The sequence below is a fragment of the Aquarana catesbeiana genome, linkage group LG09, assembly GCF_042186555.1.
Source record: "Aquarana catesbeiana isolate 2022-GZ linkage group LG09, ASM4218655v1, whole genome shotgun sequence".
Lineage (NCBI taxonomy): Eukaryota > Metazoa > Chordata > Amphibia > Anura > Ranidae > Aquarana > Aquarana catesbeiana.
Genome location: NC_133332.1, coordinates 234,053,622 through 234,080,280, shown reverse-complemented (window position 1 = coordinate 234,080,280; position 26,659 = coordinate 234,053,622). Strand labels below are relative to the sequence as shown.

Genomic DNA, 26,659 nt, shown 5'->3' with positions numbered 1-26,659 from the left:
TTTATAGAGTACATTGCAGTGTGCCTATCAGTGGAAGCTATGTTCAGTCTGTAGTTGTACACAGCACATACCACATCCCTATGGTGATATACTCATGGAGTAGGTGAGCTATGCTTGCAATAACATCCTATATGCCTACATTACTCCATCCATGAGAACACCACCACAGGGATACAGATGTCCCTTTAGAGTTTACAGCATGAGCTGCTTTTACCTTGCTGGTAACAAAAGCTTATAGTCGGCCCACTACAGATGCCAGATATTAACACCATGACAGTTCAATGTATAGCAGACCTGGTATATTCCTGCATGAAACTGTAAAATTCACTCCATCCCAAAGCAAAATAAATACAAAATATTCATCTATAAGTCTTTAAATGCATTAAACCACTTTAACTACATGCTCTTCAGGGCAGTTTTGACATTTTTCATATACACGTTAAAATCATTTTTTGCTAAAACATTACGTAGAATCCCCAAGCATTATGTATTTTCTGAAAGTAAAGGCCATTGAGAAAAAAATGGTGGTTGTTGCAATTTTTTGTGTTGTACAATAGACAAAAACAAACAATCTACAATAGCCTATTATCAAACTTCAATTTTCAGGGAAAAAAATACACTTAAATGAATGTTAGTGCGCACAAACACAACAGACTATCCATTTTCTAGTAAAATATAAAAGTTGACGATGCATCGAGTAAATAGATACCAAACAGGTCAAGATTTTTTAATTGTGCACACCTGTTAAATGACAAACTACACTGTACCTAAAAATTGTTCATAGGAAATTCTTTAACTCTTAACTGATAACCTGTAGGCCCCTTTCATACAGGCTGTCCAATCAGGTCTGTCTTTTAGGCGGACCTGATCAGACCCTCCGGTCTCTTCTATGGAGTGGCAGATGTCAGCCAACACATGTCTACTGGCACCCTCTGCAATCTGATCCTGTCTGCCAAAAACAGACGAATGGTGGTCCTATTCCCCATCTGTCTGGTGGATCGGATGGAAACATACAGGCTGTCCATTTCCATCTGATTGTCCCATAGAGGACAGCGAGACTATGTCCATCCTGCATAACGGAGCACGGACCAGTCATCCGCCTGCTCATCGAAGATATCCCCCGCTGAGCAAGTAGATTTCACTTAGCGGAGGCGCTCATGTGAAAGGGGCCAATAGCTATGGCATTCACTCATTGCTCTCACTCTGACGTTTGTAACGATCCTTCAAATGTATGGTGCAATCACAGTTTACATATGTGTGCTGGACCTTATGTTTGATCAGATGCTTCCCTGTCTGTAAAGGCCAGAAAAGACAGCTCTGGAACTATAACTGACAAATCACTTGCGAAGTGCTTTTACACATACACACATATATATTAGTTAATTCACATCAGTCCCTGCCCTCAAGGAGCTTAAATCTAATTCATATACTCGTGCATTGTGTATAATATAATTGTGTATAATGTAATCATGTATAATATAATTATGTATAATATATGTACACTGGATAGAGATTTCATGCTGTTACTACATCCTAAATAAGATTGGTATTGATCTGTATAATTCCATCATATGACAGCTATAAAATATTACATTACACCCCCCTCAATCCTTCACCTACAGAAACCAATATTGTGCCTGCAAAAATCCAAGTCTACACAACAACTCAAGAAAACATTCAATGTCACCCTCAATGTCCACAGACTGACGGATGTATGCCTCATTTCACCTTCAATTAATCTTTGTTTTCTCCAAGAGCGTTAAATCCATATATAACTATATGTCCTTGTTAACTATATGCCAGTGGAAGCTTTCAGTCCATATTTAGTCCTGACACTCATCTCTATAGGGTAAGAACAGTCATTTATATAGACGTAATAAAGCAGTATAATGTCCCTCAATCTTCCAGGTTCCTTGGCTCATCAGCTCCCTCTGGTGGTGAAGGCTGTGCTAGCATGCCAGCTGCCCCTGGTGGAAAATCCTGTTTGCTCACCATCTCTATCTGGTGGCTAATTAAAGCAATGCTTAATTTGACTACCCCTAACCAAAATGCTAAAGTCAGAAAATAAAATAAAAATGGGAAAGACTATTTTGTCATAGTTTCTTAGCAAACAAAAATGACAAACAAAACCAATTCAGTCTCCTCAGCAAGTAGCAATATAAATCCAACTGTTAGTATGCATTTTGGCACCCAATTGCATTATACATTCTCTAAATTCACTAATATACATCATGTTGGCTTGCAGTTAGTATTTTTTTTTTTTTGTTAACTTTTATGAAAAGTTACTGAGGTATGGAGGCCTTTATTGATGACTTTCCTATGAAGATGCTGATTGCTTTTCTGCCAAACTGATCCAATGGCTTCAATAATTTCTGTCACTGATCTGGAACAAACATGAAGATCAGGACTTCTGACTTGACTGCGACATTCCCCATCAGTGAATCTAGAGCAGTGATGGTGAGCCTTGGCACCCCAGATGTTTTGGAACTACATTTCCCATGATGCTCATCGCTCATGCACTCTGCAGTGTAGATGAACATCATGGGAAATGTTGTTCCAAAACATCTGGGGTGCCAAGGTTCGCCATCACTGCTCTAGAGGTATTGTAGGCAGAGGAGAAGTAGAACACACAGGCAACCAGCATTTTCAGGTGGTCAGAAATGGACAGCTTGCATAATTCTTGCAATACAAAATCCTAAATGGTACTTGGTGGACAATGGGTTCAATATTATAAAGACTGAATAGTTCCAGAATGGCCTGACCCCTGCGAGTGCCTTGACAGGCAGACAAGGACTATGCTCTAAAAATGTAGATGAAGTACATGGTGTGTGAAAGTAGGGCTGGGAGATTTTCTTTAAAAAAAAAAAATATCTTCGATTCTCTTAAAAAAAAACTCGATTCACGATTCGAATTTTTGATTTTTTTGGAAACCGCGCCGGTCCCGAGGTGCTGCGGGCATGAGCTTTTAGGCGAGGCCGCGGCTTCGGCCTAGTCCGCGGCGTCCAGCCTAGCGGACTAGGCCGAAGCCGTGGCCTCACCTAAAAACTCCTTGCCCGCAGCTCTTCAGGCCCGGCGCGGCGTCCGCACCGGTCCGGAGGCGCTGCGGGCATGAGTTTTTAGGCGAGGCCGTGGCTTTGGCCTAGTCCGCGGCGTCCGGCTGTAGCCGCGGCCTCGCCTAAAAACTCATGCCCGCAGCGCCTCGGGACCGGCGCGGTGAAAAAAAAAAATGATTTGCTTAAATTTTGAATCGATTTGACCTCTCAACTCGATTCAAGATTTAAATCGATTTTTTTCCCAGCCCTATGTGAAAGTAGTCAAATTCTGGCATCACATGAATCCACTTCAGCTCAGCAGCTCACCAGCACCCTTAGCTGACCCAGTCCGGTCCTGCCGTGTGAGGAATGAGGAGACTGCCATTGATGAGCTCTCCTTCTGAAAGTGCTTGTTACCTGGCCGCCTGACAATCAGTCACCCCAAGAAAGCATGCAGATTAGGGATTGTAGGAGAGACCTTGGAATTCCTTATCTGTGAACATTCTAGTAGATAAACATGACTGCCAGGCACCTAGTATTTTCACCAGAAGGTAAAGGCAGCCCCTGTATTTCTCTCATGACAGGTTTACTTTCAGATGTCTGGAGATTCTTTCAGCCGGCAGGACACAGCCAGTGTGCGAAGCCTCCGGTGCTGTGGTAAGACCGCTGATGCTTGCACACATTGCTTCATCTACATGGCTAGAGGGGGGCAGTAAGGCCTTGTTTATTTAAGTGTCTGACGGGTAGTGTGGGGGAGTAGAGATGATACACCCTTCTTGACCACACACAATGGCAGAGGTAGTCAAGACAGACAGTTCTCATTTCAGACACTTTTGATAGAGGAGGAGGGGGGCGGCTTAGCATAGTGACTAAATTGAAAAATTTACAGATTCCTCTATGTACTAACCTGGAGTAGGGTCCAATTCACCAGATTCATTTCTCCCCTAGAAAATACAAATTAAAGCAGAACTAACACTTGTCTACTCTAACAGTCTGGATCCCATGCTGGCAGGCATCTTTTCCCTGTGTGCCGGTCTTCAGGCATCTCCACGGATTGGCATGGGATGACTAACTCCTGCGCATGCACAGAAGGCAGTTATCCCAGCACACAGGGATCATGGCGGCAATGTAAACTTAGCTGTGCAGCACAGTTTATATGCCACAGAAGACTGCAAGCTGGCAGGTAGGTACCGCGTGTCTCTTCTGCGATAAGCTGCCTGATCGCAAGTCTTTTGTTCAATGCCTTTAGTTCCGCTTTAAGGCTATGAAACATCCAGCAGGCCATTCCATAAGGAAGTATTATGACTGTTTAAAGGACAGCTGCACTTCATAACTAAAAAGGCACCCACCTCAAACCTATAAGTATAAATACAGACTGCTGACGAGGACCCTGCGTCTTCTCACCACCTGGTCTTACACCTTTCTGGGGAAGGCAGGCTGAGGCTAGAACAGACAGTCTCCATGAAATCCTTTTTTTTTTTTTTTTTTTTCTAACAGCAGTATATCCTCACACTCTGTACCTGTCCATATCAACATGGAAATTGGGCTCCTCAGCAGTCACCTTCCGATGTGTTTAACAAATTTATACAGTTGTTTGCCTACCAGCAATGTCAGAGCCCTTGAAACAACCTCCACATATTTCTTTAGGCTACTTTCACACTGGGGCTGCGCCGCATTAGCACTAAAGCGTTTTAGCAGCAATTTTGGCTGCTTGCAGGGCGCTTTTAACCCCCACGCTAGTGGCCAAAGAAAGGCACTTCGGAAGCGCTGCCCATTCATTTCAATGGGCAGAGCGTTTTGGGAGCACTGTATATACAGCGCTCCCAAACCGCCCCAATGATGCTGCTTGTAGGACTTTTTTTTTCCCGTCCCGCAAGCGCACCGCCCCAGTGTGAAAGCAATCGGGCTTTCACACTCCGGAGGCATGAGAGGCGCTTTTCGGGTGCTATTTTTAGTGGCAAAATGCATGAAAACTGCCTTCAGTGTGAAAGGGGACTTACTGTTCTCCGGAGGTATGAAAAAAAACGTCATAAAGTTGCTAATTGGATCAGAAGATATCCACTGAAATTCATGATTTTAAAGTATTTTCTAGGAGACAAGTACATTACTATAAAAACATTAATTTGGACAGGGACAAAAGTATAATATGAGTTTGTGATAAGAGAAATGGCTATTTTAAAATTTCTAATGTCATTTGCCCAAGGCGTCGATTTCTTTATTGACTAGAATCACATGGGTGCTTCTGTTTTCTATGTTTAAGGCCCCTTTCACGCTGGGGCGGCATCGGCGGTAAAGCGCCGCTATTGTAAGCGTCGCTTTACCGTCGGTATGCGGCCGCTAGCGGGGCTGTTTTACCCCCCGCTAGCGGCCGAGAAAGGGTTAAAAACCACCATAAAGCGCCTCTATAGAGGCGCTTTGCCGGTGGTATAGCCGCGCCGTCCCATTGATTTCAATAGGCAGGAGCGGTATACACTCTGCTCCTTCACCGCTCCGAAAATGCTACTAGCAGGACTTTTTTTTACCGTCCTGCCAGCGCACCGCTCCAGTGTGAAAGCCTTCGGGGCCTTCACACTGGCATCAAAGCAGCGGCACTTTCGGGTCGGTTTGCAGGTGCTATTAGCGCAATAGCGCCTGCAAACCGCCTCAGTGTGAAAGGACCCTAATGTATATTATCAGAGCACTATTGTCTCACAGTACAAGCCTCTGTATTTATTGAAGGAAGCTGGGAGGCCCTTCAGTATTTTAACCTCTCATCCTCTATCTCTGAAAGTTCTAACTGGAGAATTTCTTTAGAGTGTATATATACACACACTATATATATATATATATATATATATATATATATATATATATATATATATATATATATATATATATATATATATATATATATATATATATATATACACACATACACACACACACACACATATATATATCTACACACACATATATATATATCTACACACACACAGCAGAGGCACCCTCTGCCTCTACATAAATTTTAACCTCCCCCAATAAAGCTTGTCCAAGTTTGTCGAGAACCTTAGTGCCTACCAATCAGCCCTGAGAGGGCCTGCCATCATAAAGGTCCAGGATTGGCCTGCAGCACAGTTTGACTGGTTACCAACCACTAAACTGGCAGTGCTAGTACGAGAAACCTGGGGGTGAGCCACATATCCACCAATCAAATTGAGAAGCATATGAAGCTCAGCCAGCTCACAACTGGCACTGTATCAGGCAGGCACATGAACATTCATAGGGCTGGTCGTTAGGCAAGGGATTTCGTGAACAACAACCCACCCAATGAGCTTCCACAGATGAAAGCCAATGGTGTGGTCTACAGATCTGTGGTAAAAGAAAGCTATATGTGGAGGGGTTAGTAGAAGCAGCACTACTATTCATGTAGTGGCAATGCAGGATGGTTCTAATTGGAGAATAGAAAAATGCCCAAATATAGACAGATCAGACTGCCCAAGACATCTCCTCGGTAGTGGACACTCTGATGTGCAACACATTTGGCCATTCACAGAACCTAAGACCAGTATATATCCACACTGTTCACAAGCTATGAGCAGCGATTGCATACAGGATCAGAGTAGGACACATCAATACAGTCCTGGAGCCATCATCTCATGGCTCTTTCATATCAGAGTTTTTTGGCTCCTGTGAAAGATGTTGCCCAAACAAAGGCAGAGGAGGCCTGGAAGAATAAACTGCCACTGTTCATGGGAACATACAATATGACTGAACCTTTTCCAATGTAACCACCCACTGAGATGAATGGGCCATGCAGAGAATTATCTAGGTGCCAATAACAAGCAATTATGACCATCATAACTACTTATTATACACAGTTTTCCAACTGCCCATCCCATGTGTGCCACTCCTGCCATTGGCCAAAGTGCAAGCAACAGTTTGGAGAGTCCCAGTGGTTTTGGGGATAGAAGATATATCCTAATCTTTCTTTGGGAGACCTCTCCCCATCTATGGGTACACTAAGCCATCTTCAAATGGTTGTAAAACCCAGGAGCGCTTTTTCAGTGGCTCTATTTATTCCCCGGTACATAATGTCTGAGTTCATACTGACAATGAGAGCCACCCCACTTTCGCTCAAAGCCAGGGACATGGCAGCACACTAACTAACAGTGGACCGTGTCTCAGATTCTTCATGGCAGCAACATAAGGAGAGAACCTACACCTCCATGGGCAACAGCTAATACCCATGGCTTCTGCTGTCAACGCTTTCTTGGAAACTCAGACATGACTATTACTGAGTGTTCAGGTTAAGACACTACTACTGTAAAATGATGGCACCTGGTCCCTAAAAAAAACAAAAAACAGAATTAAAGGGGGGCGAGGACCTTCTATACGTGACCACTTAAAGTTTGACATGGGAAATGCAATTAAAGAGGTAGTTCCCAAAGGAAACCATAGGCTGGAGTTCAAAGCTATAATGTCTGTACATCGAGGGACAACCTCTGTGCCACAAATCCACTGTGCAGCAATTTGAACCAATCACTGCTGCAAGTCACACTCACATGACACAGTGGACTCCTCACCTAGTTATACAAATTTTTTAGGATGTTCCATGTTTCCACCTTTAGTCTGTCCATCCCATTGTTGTACTCAACATCATGTTTTTTATCAAAATGATAGAAAGCAAAGTTTTCCCTAATAACTACAAGGTCATATTTTCACCAAAATGGACATAAAACACCAACTCTTTATAAAAAGACATCCAGTGTGGACATCTCATACCTCATGTAAAATTGATTAGAACTCGTGTCCTGTCATCAATAGCAAACCTCAAACCAAATTCAAAGCTTGGTCCTCTGCATCCACAGGAAGAAAAACAGGACTATTCATGGGATGATCTATGATTGGTTAGAAGTGGGTACAAGCAAAAGATAACAAAGGCTACTGGCATGTCAAAGTGGACACTGATTTATCACGTTTCATCTGAAGGATATTCTTCTCGAGAGAAGTCAACAAATGCTAAACTTCAAATACAGGATGTACAGATTAGGTTAAGGGATTTGACTTGGTATAGGGACCATTCATGGATGAACTTACGTGAAAGGATGTGGGTCGCCTTCACGGTCCCACACTGATGTCTAATGAGGATACAGGTCAGCTGAAAAGCCTTGCGTGCTGTATAGAGAAAAACATCGACAATGCTGTCCAACTGCCTGTTATCCAGGGATGAAGGATGCTGGGACACAACTACACTAACTTGGACAATTTTTGCTGAATAAGAAGTGACAAAAGTGCTGTAGCGCATAGCAACCAATTAGAATTCAACAAATAGTCCAGTCTTGTGAACTCCGATTGATTGCAAAGGGCCACTGCACCTTAAACATCGTCCCATTTTAAACTTATGAACAAGCAAAAATCTAAATCAGTGACAAAAAAAGGAAACTGCCCTATAAAAATAAACTTTTACAATCCACTTTCTCCACGAAAGGTCTATTCAATGGAAAAACCTTCTCTCCACAAATTTCCAACCTTGGAAATTAAAAAATAAAATTACAAAAAAAGTGAGAGAAAGAGCAGCATTCCTGAGGATGCAAAGGAGCAGCAGTTTAACCAAAAGACATGGAAAAAAGACAAAACTACAAAGTTTGTATAATTCCACCAGGAGAAGACAATGAACCCCATATAAAAAAAGTGTCTGAAAGGAACACGTCTAGCTGACCACCAAGTACCAATTAGATTGCAAGCTAATGCAAAGGCCAGATGCTAAAAGCAAATATTTAATTGGTATAATCCAAGATGCTTCACCTTTCCTTGATTTACATCTGGTCATCTATGACATATTGGCATACTCTATTTTCTTTTAAATTTTTCCACAAGTGCAAGACATTTACATACATGGCACCCCTTTATATTTTCTTCCACAGCAAGGGTGCTTCTTGTATCACAGGTAGATCTACAAATTGTTACGGTCCATTAGCAAATATTTGACATGCTTTCCTGTTGGACACTTCTTATACACACGGAAACGCATATAAAAATGCAGGCCCAACATAAAATTCACCAGAAAGAGCTGAAGGCAAAACAAAGGTCAACTTTACATCTTTCATCCTTATCGGACCTGACCTCTGACGAGCTAGGCTCATCAAATGGCAGGCTGTTTTGTGAAGATATCCATGATATTAAAGTCCAGAGAGATCCACAATGGCCTTAATGAATATTGTATCCTTTCCAATGTATGAATTCTTGCCTTCCAGTTTAGCGAGGGGACAGAAGAGAGGACATCCACTGGCGATATTCATTTCACTTACAGGACGCTGAAAGGAAGAGGAGGTTATGTCTGGTCTGAAGGCATCAATGATGTGTTCCCGATTGTTCTGGTCCAGCAACATCAAAGTCACCTGCAAAAAAAAATAAGGCCAGATATAAACCTATGAGACAAAAAAAGCTTAAAAACTCTACTAACCAGTTAATTTGAGTCTGAAAGAACAGCAGGCTGTGTTATATCTCGAAAGTTAAAGGAAACCTGAGCCAAGATCATGCACACTAAAGTATTTACATATCCTGACAATGCCAAAAAAACACTTTAAAACAAGCCCTCATCCATCTTTGTATCTATAAGCATAGTGAAGGAATTCTTTTTTACATTTCACAACATGGGCAGTGTTTTTTTTATGATTAGAGAATATTGGCAGGCTGCCAGCCCTCTACTGTACACGACCAGTAGTTAAAAACTGATAGGACCTAGGGATGGCCCATTTTGAAGCTATTTTTTAACCAGTGAATTTTAAAGCAATTTTACTGGTTGTCAAGAGTATGTAAATAGTTTAATGTCTATAGTTTGGACACAGACATACTTTAAGCTACAAAATACAATGGAGAAATGGCATGTTTTTTTGTTCATTTGAGATAAAATGGGGAAGGGTTAGGCAGGCCATAGACCGCAGGTTGTAGGAAAAAAAATATGCACGATTCCTCCATCAACACAGTGTTGACAGGGGAATCCCTCCTGCCGAGACATTGCCAGGCAGCAAAAACTCATACGTTTTAGCTAGAGATCCATATTAACACTTTTAAACTAGGTGTTGGCGGTGAGGGTTTAGAGGTCGCGATAACCGGCAGTGAGCATAGGACAGAGGGGATTAGTGGAGACACTAGTGGTATTATATCCTTAAAATCTAATCCCAGAGTTAAGGAGTTACCAAATCAAAAACGAGGCCTGAGAAATCATAAGGAGATAAAAATATGCACCAATACAAAACTCAGGGGAATGTTCACAAATGCCAGGAGCCTAGTCAATAAAATGGAGGAACTGGAACTACTACTACACGAGAAGGATGTGGACTTCATGGGAATATCAGAAACTTGGTTTGACAGCTCACATGACTGGATGGCAAACATCCTTATATCGGAGGGACAGGGAGGGTAGGAGAGGGGGTGGGGTGTGTCTATATATCAGGAATGATTTAAAGAAGAACTATGGTCAAAAAGAAAAAAAATCAGTATGTGATATAAAGCTGTAACCTGTTAAATATGTCACTAGTTGTTTTTAAAAGAACAGTAAGGATGTTCACATATTTACCTTTTCCCCCTGCAGCTGAAAGCTCTCATGTTCATTTCCTGTAATCAGGACACAACTGTGCTTCCTCTTCTCTGATTGCCTCCGTTGTCCCCTTTTGCGTGGTGCCGCTCTGTATAGACTACAATGTGCCATACTGGCATCATTGGGGGAGTTGCGCTTTCATCTCAGGCATCACAGAAGTCCCGGCAAGGCTCCTCCTACACGCCTTCATGATCGCCCCATGATGCCCTGCCCACTTCCGCCCACGCCTTCCTATCTTTACTGTTCTAGCCTGTTCTAGTCTGCTTGGCTTCTAGCTTCTACATGTGACAGGAGACAACAGCCATGAGAAAAGCACACAGTGTGCAAGTGTGTGCAGATTTAGCAGCAGGTAATACATTCCAATGCTAGTATTCGATAATAATTGTATTAGATTATAATAGATTAAAATTTAAAAAGCACTGTAAACACTCTTATACAATTAAAAAAACCCTCTGTGATTTTATTTCCAAGAAAAAAAAAAAAAAAAAAAAAGAAAAAAAAACACGACATTATAAACAGAAGGATCAGTAACTACTCTAACTTTCACTAAGACCAATTCTGCAGCTGCACTGGCAGTCACATACCTTGGATCATGCTGACTTACCCAGCTGTTGATTGACAGATGGGCGCGTGGTATGTAAAATAGACTGGGTGTGATACAAGGCATAAGGACTCATGGGAAATGTAGTTCCCTGTGGGAGATGCAGAAGCTAGCTCACGGAAAGGAAAAGACATGCTAGCTCTGCTGAACTCCTCCCATCATCAAGTAAAGGAGGAATAAATAGGGGGATTAGAGATAACAATTGCATCTAAATGGTAAGAAAATCAAACTCGTTTATTATATTTATTACCATGTGTAACTATTAGGTGTTTATATAAGGGTTTATTACAATGAGCATGCTGCCTTTAGTTGTACTATAAGGGTAGAGGAACAGCATGACATCGGTGAAGGGGCAAGAAGGGAGGTGGAATCTGTATGGGTGGAATTCCAAAGGTTGGAAGTAGGCGGGAAAATACTAGTGGGGGTATGTTACAGGCCCCCTAACCTGAGGGAAGAGGTGGAGTTGGATCTCTTTTCACAATTAGAAATAGCAGCAAGACAGGGAAATGTCATAATGGGGGACTTCAACTATCCCAACATTAATTGGGCAGAAGGGACAGCCCACTCATTAAAGGCCCGCCATTTCTTAAATGTTCTACAGGACAGCTTCATGTCCCAATTGGTGGATTCCCCAACCATTAGTAAAATATTGCTAGATCTTTTAATTACAAAATGATACAGATCTGATTGCAGATGTGGAAATATGGGACAACTTGGGAACTAGCGACCACAAGATTATTACATTCTACATAAATGATAGGAGAGGGAGGCACGAGAGGGGAGTGCTAGAACACTAAATTTCAAAAGAGCAAACTTTTCTAAACTGGGCTCAATGCTGCAGGATATCCTTGAAACATTGCACACAAAAGGAAAAATGGGAATGCTTTAGGAATATATTAAATAAATGTATAACCGAGTGCATTCCAAGGGGTAATATAGAAGAACAAAGGTTAAACCTGGGTGGCTGAACCAAAACGTAAAATGTCTTATAAAAAAACAAAAAAAAGGGCCTTTCAAAAGTACAAAAGCGGAGGGGTCAGTGTCAGCATTCAAACAATACAGCAATGCAATGTGAGGTGTAAGAACACAATCAGGGCGGCTAAAAAGACTGAGAGACACATAGCGGAGGAGAGTAAAAATAATCCCAAGAATTTCTTTTAAATATATTAATAGTAAAAAGGTAAGGAGGAACATATAGACCCCATAAAGGATGAGGAAGGGAAGGTGGTTATAGACAAGGAGAAGGCAGCTGTGCTAAATGCTTTGTTTTCCTCAGTCTTCATACAGGAAAAGTATGGGTATACCGACCACGACAGTATTGTTACTAACACGCCATAGGATCTACTCTTGTGGCTAACAGAGGCCGGGGTCCGAAAATGATTAGAGAAGCTTGACATTAATAAATCACTGGGACCAGATGGCTTACATCCGAGAGTCCTTAAAGAACTCAGTCAGGTTATAGCCAGACCACTATTGCTAATCTTTATGAACAGCATACTGACAGGATTGGTACTGATTGTCGAAAAGCCCACGTGGTACCAATATTCAAAAAAGGGCAGAGATCTATAGGCCCGTCAGTCCAACATTGGTAGTTTGCTATTTGAGGGGGATAAGGGACCATATCCAAGAATTTGCTGATGAAAACAGTATAATTAGCAGTAATCAGCACGGGTTTACGAAAGGTCGCTCTTGCTAAACCATCCTATTAACATTCTACCAGGAAGTTAGCTGCCATCTGGACAAAGGTAGGCCGGCGGATGTGGTGTATCTGGATTTTGCAAAAAGCATTTGATACAGTCCCCCACAAAACCTTAATCTACAAGCTGAGGTCTGTAGGCATGGAAAATAGGGTATGTACCTGGATAGAAAACTGGCTACGGGGGCATGTCCAAAGGGTGGTGATAAATTACGTGTACTCAGAATGGTTTAGAGTGGTTAGTGGGGTACTCCAGGGCTCTGTCCTGGGGCCAATTGTTTAATTTAAAATATTCAGGGCAATAAGACAACAGCAGGATATAGAAACTTTACAAAAGGACCTAAATAAAGTAATGGAGTGGGCTACTACATGGCAAATGAAGTTTAATACTGGTAAACATAAGGTAATGCACTTGGGGGGTAAAAAATTAAACGCAATTTACTCTTTAGGGGAAGAATCTCTAGGGGCTTCCAGGATGAAGGAGGATCTAGGGGTCCTAGTAGAAGACAGACTGAGCAATAGCATGCAGTGTCAAGCTGCAGGTTCCAAAGCCAGCAGAATATTAGCATTCATTAAAAAGGGAATTTACTCCAGGAGATAAAATGATAATCCCTCCACTTTATAAAAATCTGGTTCAGTCGCTAAATTTATTCTCTGGAGAAGAGACGCTTGAGAGGGGATACCATTGTGATGTACAAATATCTCAATGGTGATCCCAGCATAAGTATGAAACTTTTCAGTCCCAGGGAGTGCAAGAGGACATGATGAGACCGGAAGAGAAGTGGTTTAACCTTAAGCTGCGTAGGGGGTTTTTCACTGTCAGGGCGGCAAGAATGTGGAACTCTTTTCCACAAATCGGTGTCGGCAGGAAGTATGTATTAGTTTTAAAAGACTCTTGGACGTGCATCTTAACGTAAACAATTTCAGGGGATATGGTAAATGATTTTTTTACACACCTACACAGGTTGAACTGGATGGACTGTTGTCTTTATTCAACCTTACCAACTGTTATAGTATAGTGTTACTATGTAACACTAATTTCTTTGCACTTTGGGAGAGGCAATATGAGGTCCAACGCCAAAACAACCTCTTTCTCAGCATCAATGAAAGCAAAGCTCATGCTGTATCGGAGCACAGAAAAGATACAAATTAATTTTGTGCTCAATGTGAGGTTTTTTATTTATTTTTTATTTAGACCTTCAAACCAAGCTGAGAATGAATGGGGCACTTAGAACAGCACTCCTGACAGTTTTAGGGATGAGGGTATCAAACAGCATAATATTAAGATTTTTTTTTCTAAAAGCATAAGAAAGTTATCTTTAAGCTTTCAATATATAAGGCATAAACCGTTACAGTCTGAAAAGTTTAGAGCAGATCAGAATGAAAGGGCAACTGATTTTGTTGCTATGGTCTGTCTTGTTTCAGACAGACCCTTTCACAAACATGAAACACTTGGGTGAAATTGAAAATACTTTATATTGCTTTACAAGTAAGGCTGTGGGTTTTTTCCCCAAATATGAGATCCTCACTCCACTGACCTTTTGGTTAAATGGCCACCTCAGAAGGGCATCGCTGGGTCCTTTCATCACCACAAAGAAGAGGGAGAGGTGTGTTCCACGTCCAGTTCCATCACCATTCAGGTATATTCGTAGACACATTTTGTAACCATATTTACTGGTATAGAAAGCTGGATAAATAGAACACAATATATTATTAGACAAATAGGTTTCCTCGTCGCCAACAACTCTACGATCCTTTCCTGCAAAAGACCTGCAGCCTTACCTCCATCTTCGCTGCTTGGGTCTTAATTCTTTATGTACTTTTATTTTTTTCCAGAGACAGGGCAATTTCCAGCATTTAGCCTAATAAACCTATAATTGGGAATCCCACCACTGGCTTAAATATATGGAGTGGGATTTACATTCTAGGCTGAACTTTCCAGCTGCTGTGCACACCGTGGTTCCTTAGTGGGCAAGCATATCAAACACACACCTGACATGTCTAAGAACTGCACAGTCCCTGTATGCTCTCCCACATGTATATCACTAACTATATCACTAAGGGTTTTGGTTGTTTGGGCACAGATACCCATTCAGTTCTGAGTATCGATGGCAACATCTTCCTCTAAAATCAATCCCAGCACTGCTGATCTCAGATAAAGAATCATACCTGATACAGCCATTAGCCCACTCATGGAAATTAAATGAGCAGAACGCTGGACAGTCTTCCCCATGTGGTCACAGTTGAACTTTTCCCATGAAAATCACTTTACAAAATAAATGCTTAAAATGGATTATTCACAGATGCCCCCTCCCTTACCTTTGTTTGCAAGTTTGTTAATTTTTAAGGTCAGTAATTGAAGTCTATGGTGCTAAGCTATGCATGCACTGGGAGTGCAATGGAACGCAGGGAAATTTTTGAAGAACATCTGTGTGGTGCTGGGCAGACCTCACAGTGAAAACTTAAGTTCCGTTTGAGGTTAGTATGGTACATTACAGACATGCTCAGAAGGTGGAAGCAGCTGAGGATACTTTGAGATCATCCAACATTCTTATCACACACATTTTTCCTGAAGCAAACAAGATAATCATTTCATGGCTTTGTGATATACAAAAAGTACAAGTACTTCAGAAGTGTGCAGTCTCGAGCACAGTGCTTATTCGTGTTTTATAAGCATAAGACATGATTTTTCTCTACCGTTAAAACTTTTGATAACACTAGATAACAAAATTATCATTTTTGGCTGAAAATAATCTGTAACGTAACCTATCACGAGCTGTTTTATAGAAATCTTCAGTTTTTGCAATTTGCAAAACCTGTTAGCTATGCTACACACATGAAAGAAACATACAAAAACACGGAACTGTTGTTATTGAAACACATCCAGTGCACCAAGTACAACTGGAATATCTGTGAAGATCCAAAAGTAGTTGATCTGCTGATTGAAATGCAGCTCGTATACAAACATGGTCAAAAGTTTTGAGAATGACACAAATATTAATTTTCACAAAGTCTGCTGCCTCAGTGTTTTTAGGTCTTTTTGTCAGATGTTACTATGGTATAATGAAGTATAATCACAAGCATTTCATAAGTGTCAAAGGCTTTTATTGACAATTACATTAAGTTTATGCAGCGAGTCAGTATTTTTTCAATAACTCTGCAATTCGCTCCTGGCATGCTGTCAAACAACTTCTAGGTCACATCCTGACTGATGGCAGCCCATCCTTGCATAATCAATGCTTGGAGTTTGCCAGAATTTGTGGGGGGGGGGTTTTTTCACCCACCTCTTGAGGCTTGACCACAAGTTCTCAATACGATTAAGGCGTTTCGTGGCCATGGATCCAACATTTCTACGTTTTGTTCCCCAAGCCACTTAGTTATCACTTTTGCCTTATAGCAAGGTGCCATCACGCTGGAAAAGGCATGGTTTGTCACCAAACTGTTCTTGGGTGGTTAGGAGAAGTTGATCTCAGAGGAAGTTTTTGTACCATTCTTTATATGTATGTAGAGTATATGCAAATTGCCACCATAAAAACTGGGGCAGCAGACTTAGTGAAATTTTATATTTGTGTCATTCTCAAAACTTTTGGCCACGGCTGTATACAAAGTATTGTTGTTACATATGCAAATGGGACAATCATGCAAGACAATTGCATCATAATAAATAAAATGTTCACTCATTTGATTCCAGGACAGAAAAATGTGGCACATGGACCACTTGTTTTCTCGGCAGACATTTTTGATTCTGCTTCGCATAAAAATCGGGCTGATGAAAAATTTCATGAAAGCGATGAAGAAAGGTGAAAGTGTTCCCAAAAATAAGTGATGCCAAGATTAAGGAAGGCATTTTTTGTTGGTCCACAGATCAGAAAAGTCATCAATGACAAGCGGCTCGAAGATCTGTTAGGGGGGCCAGAGAAAATCACCAGGAAACAATTCAAGGATGTTGAGAATTTTCTTAGCAACTACAGGGCACCTACATTCAATTTGTTGATTAACTTCTTACAGCATACACAACCATTAAGTGCAACATGTCACTGAAGATTCATTTTCTGCATTCATGCTTGGACTTTTCCCAAAAATCTAGGTGCAGTCAGTGACGAACATGGTGAAACGTTTCAACAAAACATTGCCACAATGGAAATCAGTATCTGGGCAACTGGAATCAATCAGTGCTGGCTGACTATTGTGGGACACTACAGCTAGATGACCCAAACACTGAGAAAAAACGAAAATCAACAGCACAACATTTTAACCCTGTTGAATTCACATGCTGCGTCTTGAAATTTAGGCATTTAGACATGGCATAGGCTTTGATGGTTGCAGTGTCTGAAAAGCACTGAACAGAATAACAGATGTGAAAAAAGAGCCCTTTGTACTGGAATCCACTACAGAGCAAAGGTAGTTTCACATTTACCCTAAAGTGAACATTCCTTTAAATTTAATAGTAATTCCTCCAACAGGCTGCTTTCCAGTTATTACAGTCACGTGCCACCCACACATTTGTTAAGGTCAATCATCTCCGTTAGATACCCAGTCTATGTCCTACATAAAGCCTCCAAGCTGTTAAAAGACTCACGAGGGGAGAACATGGCTGGGCAGCGGCCTACAATAGCATCCTGACGCTTCTTGGCGAACTCCGGAATTTTCCAGATAAATATGCCATCAAAGGTGGAAAGTTCTGCCTCCTGTAGCCTAGTCTCCAGTTCTACCAGCTGTAGGTCCTTCTGTCCCAACGTACGCTCCAGTTGTCTCACCTGTGAACACAAGAGATCAAAGAGAGCAAGTCATTCTTTTTATCTCACACAACTTGCTGTCTTTCCAACTATATCCCTATTGCTGCCAGTACCCTCTTCTTTTCCCTTTAAAGTGTAAGTTCAACTTCAGCAAGGATTTTCAGAACACCCCCGCAATTTTATACCCAATGAATTGTACAATCCAGAGCTCTTCCTTTTGTAAATGTGAAGGTCCTCCCATTACAGAGGCAAATGTCGTAGGTTCTCTCCAGAAACATAGCTGGCCCCTCATCTTTAGAGAAGGGGCGCCTGCGCAGTTTGAATAAGCCAGAGCGACCACTACCAAGCTAAGCTGGAGGTGGGAGAGGACACCCTGTACATACACCCAGTCTGACTGACTAGGGGACGCATTATCGTGATATTCAGCCTGTCCTGCAAATGACAGGAGGGAGAGGTATGAAGGGCCAGCAGTTTTTTTGGAGAGGACCCCCAACAGCTGCATCTGTAATAGGAGTACCTTCACCATTTACAACAAGAGATGCTCTGGTATGTACTATTTATTGGCTATAGAATCGCATTGGGGGATTTCCTGAAGGTGAACTTACACTTTATTTTCAATTAGAGTCTATAAAAATTGCATACTACCTGTACAGGTTTCCTATTACCAGGCACTGCCCGCTGTAGTTGTAAGAGGAAGCTTTCACAGTAGAAGCATGTGACAAAAGGCAGCAGCCGTATCTAGGCCTGAAAACCATCCTAAATTGCTGCATTTTCTAAACCCAGATTAAACATTACATGGACGTCAACATCAGCTGCAGAGTTTGCTGGGTACCATTAGCAGTCTTGTTTGCGCCGGGTGCAAGAAAACATGTAAGGTACATGGTGAAGTAATGCTCTTTTGCAGGTAGGCTGCTATAGTGGACAAATTAATTCATTTGGATGGTGTAGCCTGAAAGCATCAAGAAAATTAAATCTTTTCTTTGCAAAGTCTTATAGCTCACTTCAATCAATGCAAGGATTTTGAGGTGAAATAGTTGCATTTGGTGCAAACATTTCATCACCATTTGGTTTTGATTTTTTGGTAGTAAAATACACCATTGCCAATATCTGGGGAATGGTTTAATTGCCTGGATATTTTTATGAGTGTACAATGGATAGTTAGGATGAGGTTTAGAGTAGGGGATAGTTTAGTTTCAGGGATACATTCACATAAAGGGTTAGGGTTTATGAGTCAAGTCAGGGTTTAGAATTCATGCCAAAAGCTACCGACAATTTTATTTTTCCAAAAACAATTGTACCATTTGGAGACCCAATTATTTTTTTGTAGTCTTGGGACAGCTCTGGCCTCTAAATCTCCCCAAATTGCACTGTTAGTTCCAAACCTGCTCTCCACAGGCCACACAAAAATAATAGGATTTTTATAACAGCTTACCTGTAAAATCCTTTTCTTTTGATGTACATCACGGGACACAGAGCCTCAGTAATTACTGATGGGTTATATAGGGTATCACTAGGTGATTGGACACTGGTCACACCCTAAACAGGAAGTTCAATCCCCTATATAATCCCTCCCCTTACAGGGATACCTCAGTTTTGTAGCAAAGCAATATAAGTGTATTAGAAGAGGGGCGGGACCTCTGTGTCCCGTGATGTACATCAAAAGAAAAGGATTTTACAGGTAAGCTGTTCTAAAAAATCCTATTTTCTTTCTCGTACATCACGGGACACAGAGCCTCAGTAATTACTGATGGGATGTCCCAGAGCAATGCCATCTGAGGGGAGGGAATCACAACCAAGTAGGGTGTAATCAGACCTGAGGACCTTGTACAGCTGCCTGCAGCACACTATGCCCAAAGGCGATATCCTCATGCCTTCTCACAACCACCTGATAAAATCTGGTTAATGTATGGACTGAAGACCAGGTTGCGTCCTTGCAGATTTGAGCCAGAGAGGCCCGGTGATGCACCGCCCAAGAAGCACCAATAGCCCTTGTGGAATGTGCCTTGATCTGAAACGGAGGAATTTTCTGTTTCAAACCGTAAGCTTAAATAATCATCTGTCGAATCCATTTAGAAATGGTAGATTTTGACGCTGCCTGTCCTCTATTGTGACCTTCTGGCAGCACAAACAAAACATCAGTTTTGCGCACTTGAGCAGTTTCTTCCAGATAAGCTTTGACTGCTCTTACTACATCCAAAGAATGTAGGGACCTTTCTTCCGTAGAACAGGGATCAGGAAAAAAGGAAGGCAGAACAATGTCTTGGTTTAGATCAAAATCTGAAACCACCTTCGGTAAAAAACTAGGATGAGGGCGCAATACCACTCTATCCTTGTGTATAATCAAATAAGGCTCTTTACAGGAAAGAGCTGCTAATTCTGACACTCTTCTAGCAGAAGAAAAGATTACAAGAAAAAATTAATTTTCTTGTCAACAAGATTAAGGGAATCTGACGTATTGGTTCAAAAGGCTGTTTCTGTAAACTGACAGAACCAAATTCAAGTCCCAGGGGTTTAGGAGGTGCCTTAACCGGAGGATTAAGACGCGTCACCCCCTGTATAAAGTTTCGGACCAAAGAATGTGAAGCAATCGGCCGTTGAAACAATACTGACAAGGCCGAGACCTGGCCCTTGATTGTACTCAAGGCCAGCTTCATCTCTAATCCTATTTGTAGAAAATCAAGAATTCTACCTATGACATATTTTCTGGGATGCCAACCCCTGGATTCACACCAGGATATATAAGCTTTCCAGACTCTATGATAAATCATTCTGGAAGCTGGCTTCTTTGCATTGATCAAGGTAGATATCACAGGACCTGAAAGCCCACGACTCTTCAGAACGTGGGTTTCAATAGCCAAACCGTCAAATTTAGCATTTGTAAGGCAGGATGGAACACTGGACCCTGAGATAACAGGTCTGGGGAACCCACCGTCATCTTTACTATTTCTGCATACCAAGTCCTCCTGGGCCAAGCGGGGGCTACCAGAAGTACCGACTTCCTTTCCTGCCTGATCCTGCGAAGGAGTCGCGGCAGAAGCAGAATGGGTGAGAATGCATAAATCAGTGAGAACCGATGCCACGGAATCACCAACGCCTCCGTCCCGTCTGCAATAGGATCCTTTGTCCTTGCCACAAATTTGCCCTGATGATTGATATAAGCCACTGCTGTGGCATTGTCAGACTGGATCCTGACTGGGCAACCCTGTAGCCTGAGAGTCAAGGCCTTTAGGGCTAGATATGTCGCACGGATCTCCAGAATGTTGATGGGTAGGGTCCTCTTGGTTTTGGACCATACCCCTTGGAACGCAGACTGTTCCAGAACAGCTCCCCAAACCGAAAGACTGGCATCCGTTGTTACCACCGTCCAGGTGACCGGTAGAAAGGATTTCCCTCTCTGCAGGCTTTCGGATATTAACCACCAATTGAGGCTCTGACGCACTGCATAGGACAGGTGCATCGGAAAATTTAATGCCTGAACCCTCTTGTTCCAGGCCGACAGGATACTGTGTTTGCAACAGTCCTGAATAAAACTGAGCATAGGGAACTGCTTCGAACGAAGCTACCATCTTTCCCAGCCACCTCATACAAAGGCGGACAGAAGGACCCCTTTTTGGTCCTGGCTACCAGGATCAGCTCCCTTAAGGCAGTGATCTTTGTCATAAAAATACCTTCTCCTGGCTTGTATCTATGATCAGACCCAAATACGCCAGTCTTCTTACTGGTTTTAGGAAAGATCTTTCTAGGTTGAGGATCCAACCTAGGTGTTCCAGATACTTGACTGTGGTCCTCAAGTTTCCGTTCAAACAGGCTACCGACCGTTCTATCAAGAGCAGGTCGTCTAGGTATGCTATGACAGTTATACCTTGAGCCCTTAATCTGGCCAGAGGAGGAGCCAAGATCTTTGTAAACACTCGAGGTGCAGTGGCTAGCCCGAAAGGCAGAGCCACAAACTGGAAATGGCGCCCTCCTATCTCAAAGCACAGGAACTTCTGATGAGCAGGAAAAATGGACACCTGCAGATATGCATCTCTGATGTCTATCGATGCCAGAAATTCTCCTCCCTGCAGGATGGAGACTACTGTCCGAATTGATTCCATGCGAAAGGACCGAATCCTTAGGAATCGATTCAGATCCCCTAGATCCAGAATGGGTCTGACATCCCCATTTGGCTTTTGGACCGTAAAAAGGTTGGAATAGAAGCCCAACCCTTGATCCTTCGTGGGAACCACCATAATGACCTCCTGCGACAAAAGTCGCTCTAACGCTAGAAGGAGTGACTGCTTTTTCTCTGGATCTCTGGGGACACTTGATCTGAGGAAATGAGGAGAGGGAAATTCTTGGAACTCCAGTTTGTAACTTAAGGTTACCTTGGAGATTACCCATCTGTCCTGGAAGTCCTCCTGCCAGAGCTTTGAGAACTGTAGCAGTCTTCCCCCCACTCGAGCGAGTGTGGGCACCCCCTTCATAAAGAGGCCTTAGTGTCTTGTCTAGTAGACTTCTTCTCCCAGGACTTCTTTTGTCCCTGGGGTTGACTCGTTTCTTGACCCAGATGGAGGAGGCCGTCGCGACTGCCTGGAGGCCGTCGCGACTGCCTGGAGGCCGACGCCCCTGGCACTGGGAAAGAGTCAGTTTGAAAGAGGGACGCTTACTCTTTTTCTTAACAGGTAAGGAGAGTGCTTTTCCCACTAGAGATCCTTTGGATATAATTATCCAAGTCTTCTCCAAACAACCTTGCACCACGAAATGGAAACCCAGCCAGAAGCTTCTTACATGGTGCTTCATCTGACCAATTTTTCAACCGTAAGATTCTACGCATATGCACCAACCCAAGTGAAAGACGAGAGGTTTGCCTGATAGAATCTCTGATGGTGTCAACAGCAAAACATAAGGCCGCTGGAAGGTTAGCCAACCCCTGGGCCTGCTGTTCAGGTAATCCTTGAGGGCATGCTTAACGTGGTCTCTTAAGTATTGACAGACTCCGATCACTGCCACTGCAGGTTGAGCTACTGAACCTGCTGACATTTTTGCAGATTTATTAAAAAAGAAAAACTGAAATATCACATGGTCCTGACTATTCAGACCCTTTGCTGTGACATATATATATATATATATATACATATATATATATATATATATATATATTATATATTATATATATATATATATATATACATACACATATAACTCAGGTGCTGTCCATTTCTTCTGATCATCTTTGAGATGGTTCTACACCCTCATTTGAGTCCAGCTGTGCTTGATTATACTGATTGGACTTGATTAGGAAAGCCACACACCTGTCTATATAAGACCTTACAGCTCACAGTGCATGTCAGAGCAAATGAGAATCATGAGGTCAAAGGAACTGCCTGAAGAGCTCAGAGACAGAATTGTGGCAAGGCACAGATCTGGCCAAGGTTAAAAAAAAAAAAAATTTCTGCTGCACTTAAGGTTCCTAAGAGCACAGTGGCGTCCATAATCCTTAAATGGAAGACATTTAGGACGACCAGAACCCTTCCTAGAGCTGGCCGTCCGGCCAAACTGAGCTATCAGGGGAGAAGAGCCTTAGTGAGAGAGATAAAGAAGAACCCAAAGATCACTGTGGCTGAACTCCAGAGATGCAGTTGGGAGATGGGAGAAAGTTGTAGAAAGTCAACCATCACTGCAGCCCTCCGCCAGTCGGGGCTTTATGGCAGAGTGGCCCGACGGAAGCCTCTCCTCAGTGCAAGACACATGAAAGCCCGAATGAAGTTTGCTAAAAAAACACCAGAAGGACTCAAAGATGGCGAGAAATAAAATTCTTTGGTCTGATAAGACCAAGATAGAACTTTTTTTTTTTACGTTATAACAAACTTTTTATTTGCAAGATTGTACATAATACATGAAAAGCATTGGTACACATGTTTAACATCTTACAGAAGATATTCCGTACTCAAGGAACATGATACATACACATACACTTCTATCCTGTGGTTAGTACTTTAGGTTCATATATAATCCGTACACTTCCACACTCATATTTAGTAAGTATCAGGATAAGCACCATTTATGTGCATGTCGTAGACTCTTGTAACCATCTATCCCATATTCTGTTATACTTGTTTGGACAACCTGAGCTACTGAACCTGCTAAGGAGAAAACATCCTTCAACAGGGATTCCATCCTTTTATCCACAGGATCCATGAGCATTGTCTACAGGACAAGTCAGACTTTTATTCACGAAGGAAATGGCGGCGTCAACAGCCGGTATCCCCCACCTCTTTGTAAACTTTTCTTCCATAGGATAAAGTGTTAAACGTTTTTTTTCTGCCGAAAAAGTTTTCATCTGGGTGATCCCACTCAGAATAAATGAGCTTTTTCAAATAAATTATGAACAGGAAAAGTATGTGATGTTTGAGGAGGTTTCAGTGACCCCAAAGAAGAAGAGGGTTCTTTAACTGATTCAGATACGGGCAACTTAAATGTGGAGCGAACCAATCCAGCAAGGATCTGTACTAAGACTTTCTCATCCTGAGAAGCCGAAGAGGGTCCCTCTCCACCTGATCCCTCAGAGAAGGAATCATCCGTCCCATCCCGATCCTCTGAAAGGGATTCTTCTCCCTTATTCCAGAGCTCCTCTGCCTGAGGGTCCTGGGTAACTGAGTGAAGATGCAACTATGGCCATTAATCTTTCCTCTAAACCATTAATGGTTGAGGAAAAAACCTACTGTGTAATGTATACAGGGGCTGAAGTGCCAGAAGCAGGTGTAGCCCCTGACCCCAACGGCTCTCCCTGGCTAGCCGTCCCTGGCCCCTCAGGGGGGGAAGGTGCTGCAGAAAGGGGGTCCTCAGAACCTGAAGGAGATCCCCTAGAGCCTCTGGTTCTTGGGGTATTTGAACCTCTTCTACCCATAGTGCAAAGCAACAAGGTGGAGGTATCACAAAATGAACACCGACTGCTGAGCGATGTAGTCCAGCAACAGCCCTGCTACCAATGCCCAGTCTAGTGTTTCCTTAGTAAATGCTGCCTAGGAGAATGCCTGTGTCCCACCTTACATGCGACCGTCAGCTCTGTGTCCCTCCAAAGGCTGTGTGCACCTGTAAAATGTGCCTTTAATAGCCTTGCAGGCGGCAATGTGGGCATCTGAGCACGCTGGACGCCGTGCTGACGCTCCGCCCCCCCGCCTCGTTTTTCAAACAAACCTGCGCTTCCCGCGCGAGCCGACCCTCCGGGACAAGCGAGGAGGAAGGCTGGGGGTGGAGGAGGAAGGAGAGTGGCCGGCAGTGATGGGGCCTGCACGTGGCAATGGCGGCGGTGATAGTGCGGTATACTACCGCCTCACAGAGGAGAACCCCCCATCCCATCCTACCTGAAGCTCGGCTGGAGGAGCTTTGTGCAGCGTGAACATCGAGACAGACAATCAGAAAGAGAAGGTATGTGCTCTTGGCAGCCCCCGGTGGCGACAATAGGCATAGCATGCATTTACTTAAAGGAGAAACCTACTAGAATTAAAAAATTCTGTGGAACCTCCCTTACCGTATCCAGCTGCAGGGTTCTGTTTATACAGACCCAATCTTCACCTCTCAAGGTGGGCTCCGTTTGGAAAACCTTCAGAGACTGGGGCCCCCTACAGATAGGGGGATCCGCAGTTCTGGGCCTGTAAAGCACCCAGCCAGAAATAAGGCTAGAAAGAACATTTTCTGAAATGCGGGGTCCAGCTCTCTAAAAAGAGGAAGCATTACAGGTAAAACCTTGTTTCTTCGGACACGAGGCCCGGGTACCATCCAATTTGGCCTAGAAAGAACACTTTGAAATGGATCTGGTTCGCCTGGCTTGCCCCAGTATAGGATATAGGATATTCCCTTTGGAGCTCAGCACAGGACATCTTTACACGTCCAACACCTAAGACACTGGCTAACAAACTGAGGTATCCCTTTAAGGGGAGGGATTATATAGGGGGTTGAACTTCCTGTTTAGGGTGTGACCAGTGTCCAATCACCTAGTGATACCCTATATAACCCATCAGTAATTACTGAGGCTCTGTGTTCCGTGATGTACAAGAAAGAAAAGTTAATTTTAAGTTTCCTGATGAATAAGCCTCCAAGTATTCTGAAAGTATGACCCTCAAAACATAAGGCTTCAAACCCACAGAGAAGACTCCAGGCAGCTTGCCAGACTCACCTTGTTTGTAAGGCTATCAATCTTCTCCTGATCTGTCCTCCGCAGCTTAATGGCCTCCTCTGTGACCACGCTCGCCCTCTCCACCTCTTTGTTGAGGACACAGACAATATTTTCCATCACTGTGCTCTTCTTCTCCAATGTCTCAAGCTTCCGCTGCAAATCTGGGGCTTTGGCAAATTCTGGTGTTGAATGCAATGCAGTCAGGGAAGCTGGGCTGCCCTGCATGGACATTGACCCCAGACGTTGGGTGACATCAATAATCTCCTTCCTGTGTGGCTGGATGAACTCCCACACTTTAGCCAAGTGCTCCGGCAAGAACTTGGTCTCGTGCTCCAGGCACTTATCATTCTCCACCTATGAACACACAAATACATGAGGCTACTGAGTGGTTGAAGAATCAGCTTAACCAATATTCATTAGGACCTACATTCGTATAAAATGGAAACTCAGCAATTACAAAAAAAGAAATTATGTCAAAGCGGTGACCATTACGTGGGCTGCAGTGTGTTAATATATCTGCAACACGTTTGGTTAAAGGGGTTGTAAAGGTAAACATTTTTTCACCTTAATGCATTCTATGCACTAAGGTGAAAAAACTTCTGACAATACCGCCGCCCCCAGCCCCCCCGTTTTACTTACCTGACGCCTCGAAAGTCAGCTTCTCGTTCCCGACATCTATTCCTCCGCTCACCCTGGCCGCTGATTGGCTACAGTGGATAGATTGGAAGCAGCGCAGCCATTGGCTCGCGCTGCTGTCAATCACATCCAATGACGCGGCGCGCTGGGGGGCGGGGCCGAGTGATACAGTGAGCGGCTATAGCCGCCGGCTGTATCACGGGAGCGCGCCCGCAAGCACT

At 43.0% G+C, this 26,659-nt stretch overlaps 1 protein-coding gene across 7 annotated transcripts in view; it reads right to left on the bottom strand.

The window, feature by feature from the left end:
* Positions 1-8,767: 8,767 nt before the first annotated feature.
* Positions 8,768-26,659, bottom strand: part of TRAF2 (TNF receptor associated factor 2) — a 145,417-nt gene continuing 127,525 nt past the window's right edge. For all 7 annotated transcript variants that reach the window (XM_073599966.1, XM_073599962.1, XM_073599965.1 and 4 more), the window contains 4 exons: positions 25,803-26,156; positions 17,488-17,665; positions 14,447-14,595; positions 8,768-9,409 (listed from right to left, as the gene is read on the bottom strand). In XM_073599966.1, coding sequence (XP_073456067.1) covers positions 9,191-9,409; positions 14,447-14,595; positions 17,488-17,665; positions 25,803-26,156 — 900 coding nt within the window. In that variant the 3' untranslated portion in view covers positions 8,768-9,190. The remainder of the gene's footprint in view (positions 9,410-14,446; positions 14,596-17,487; positions 17,666-25,802; positions 26,157-26,659) is intronic.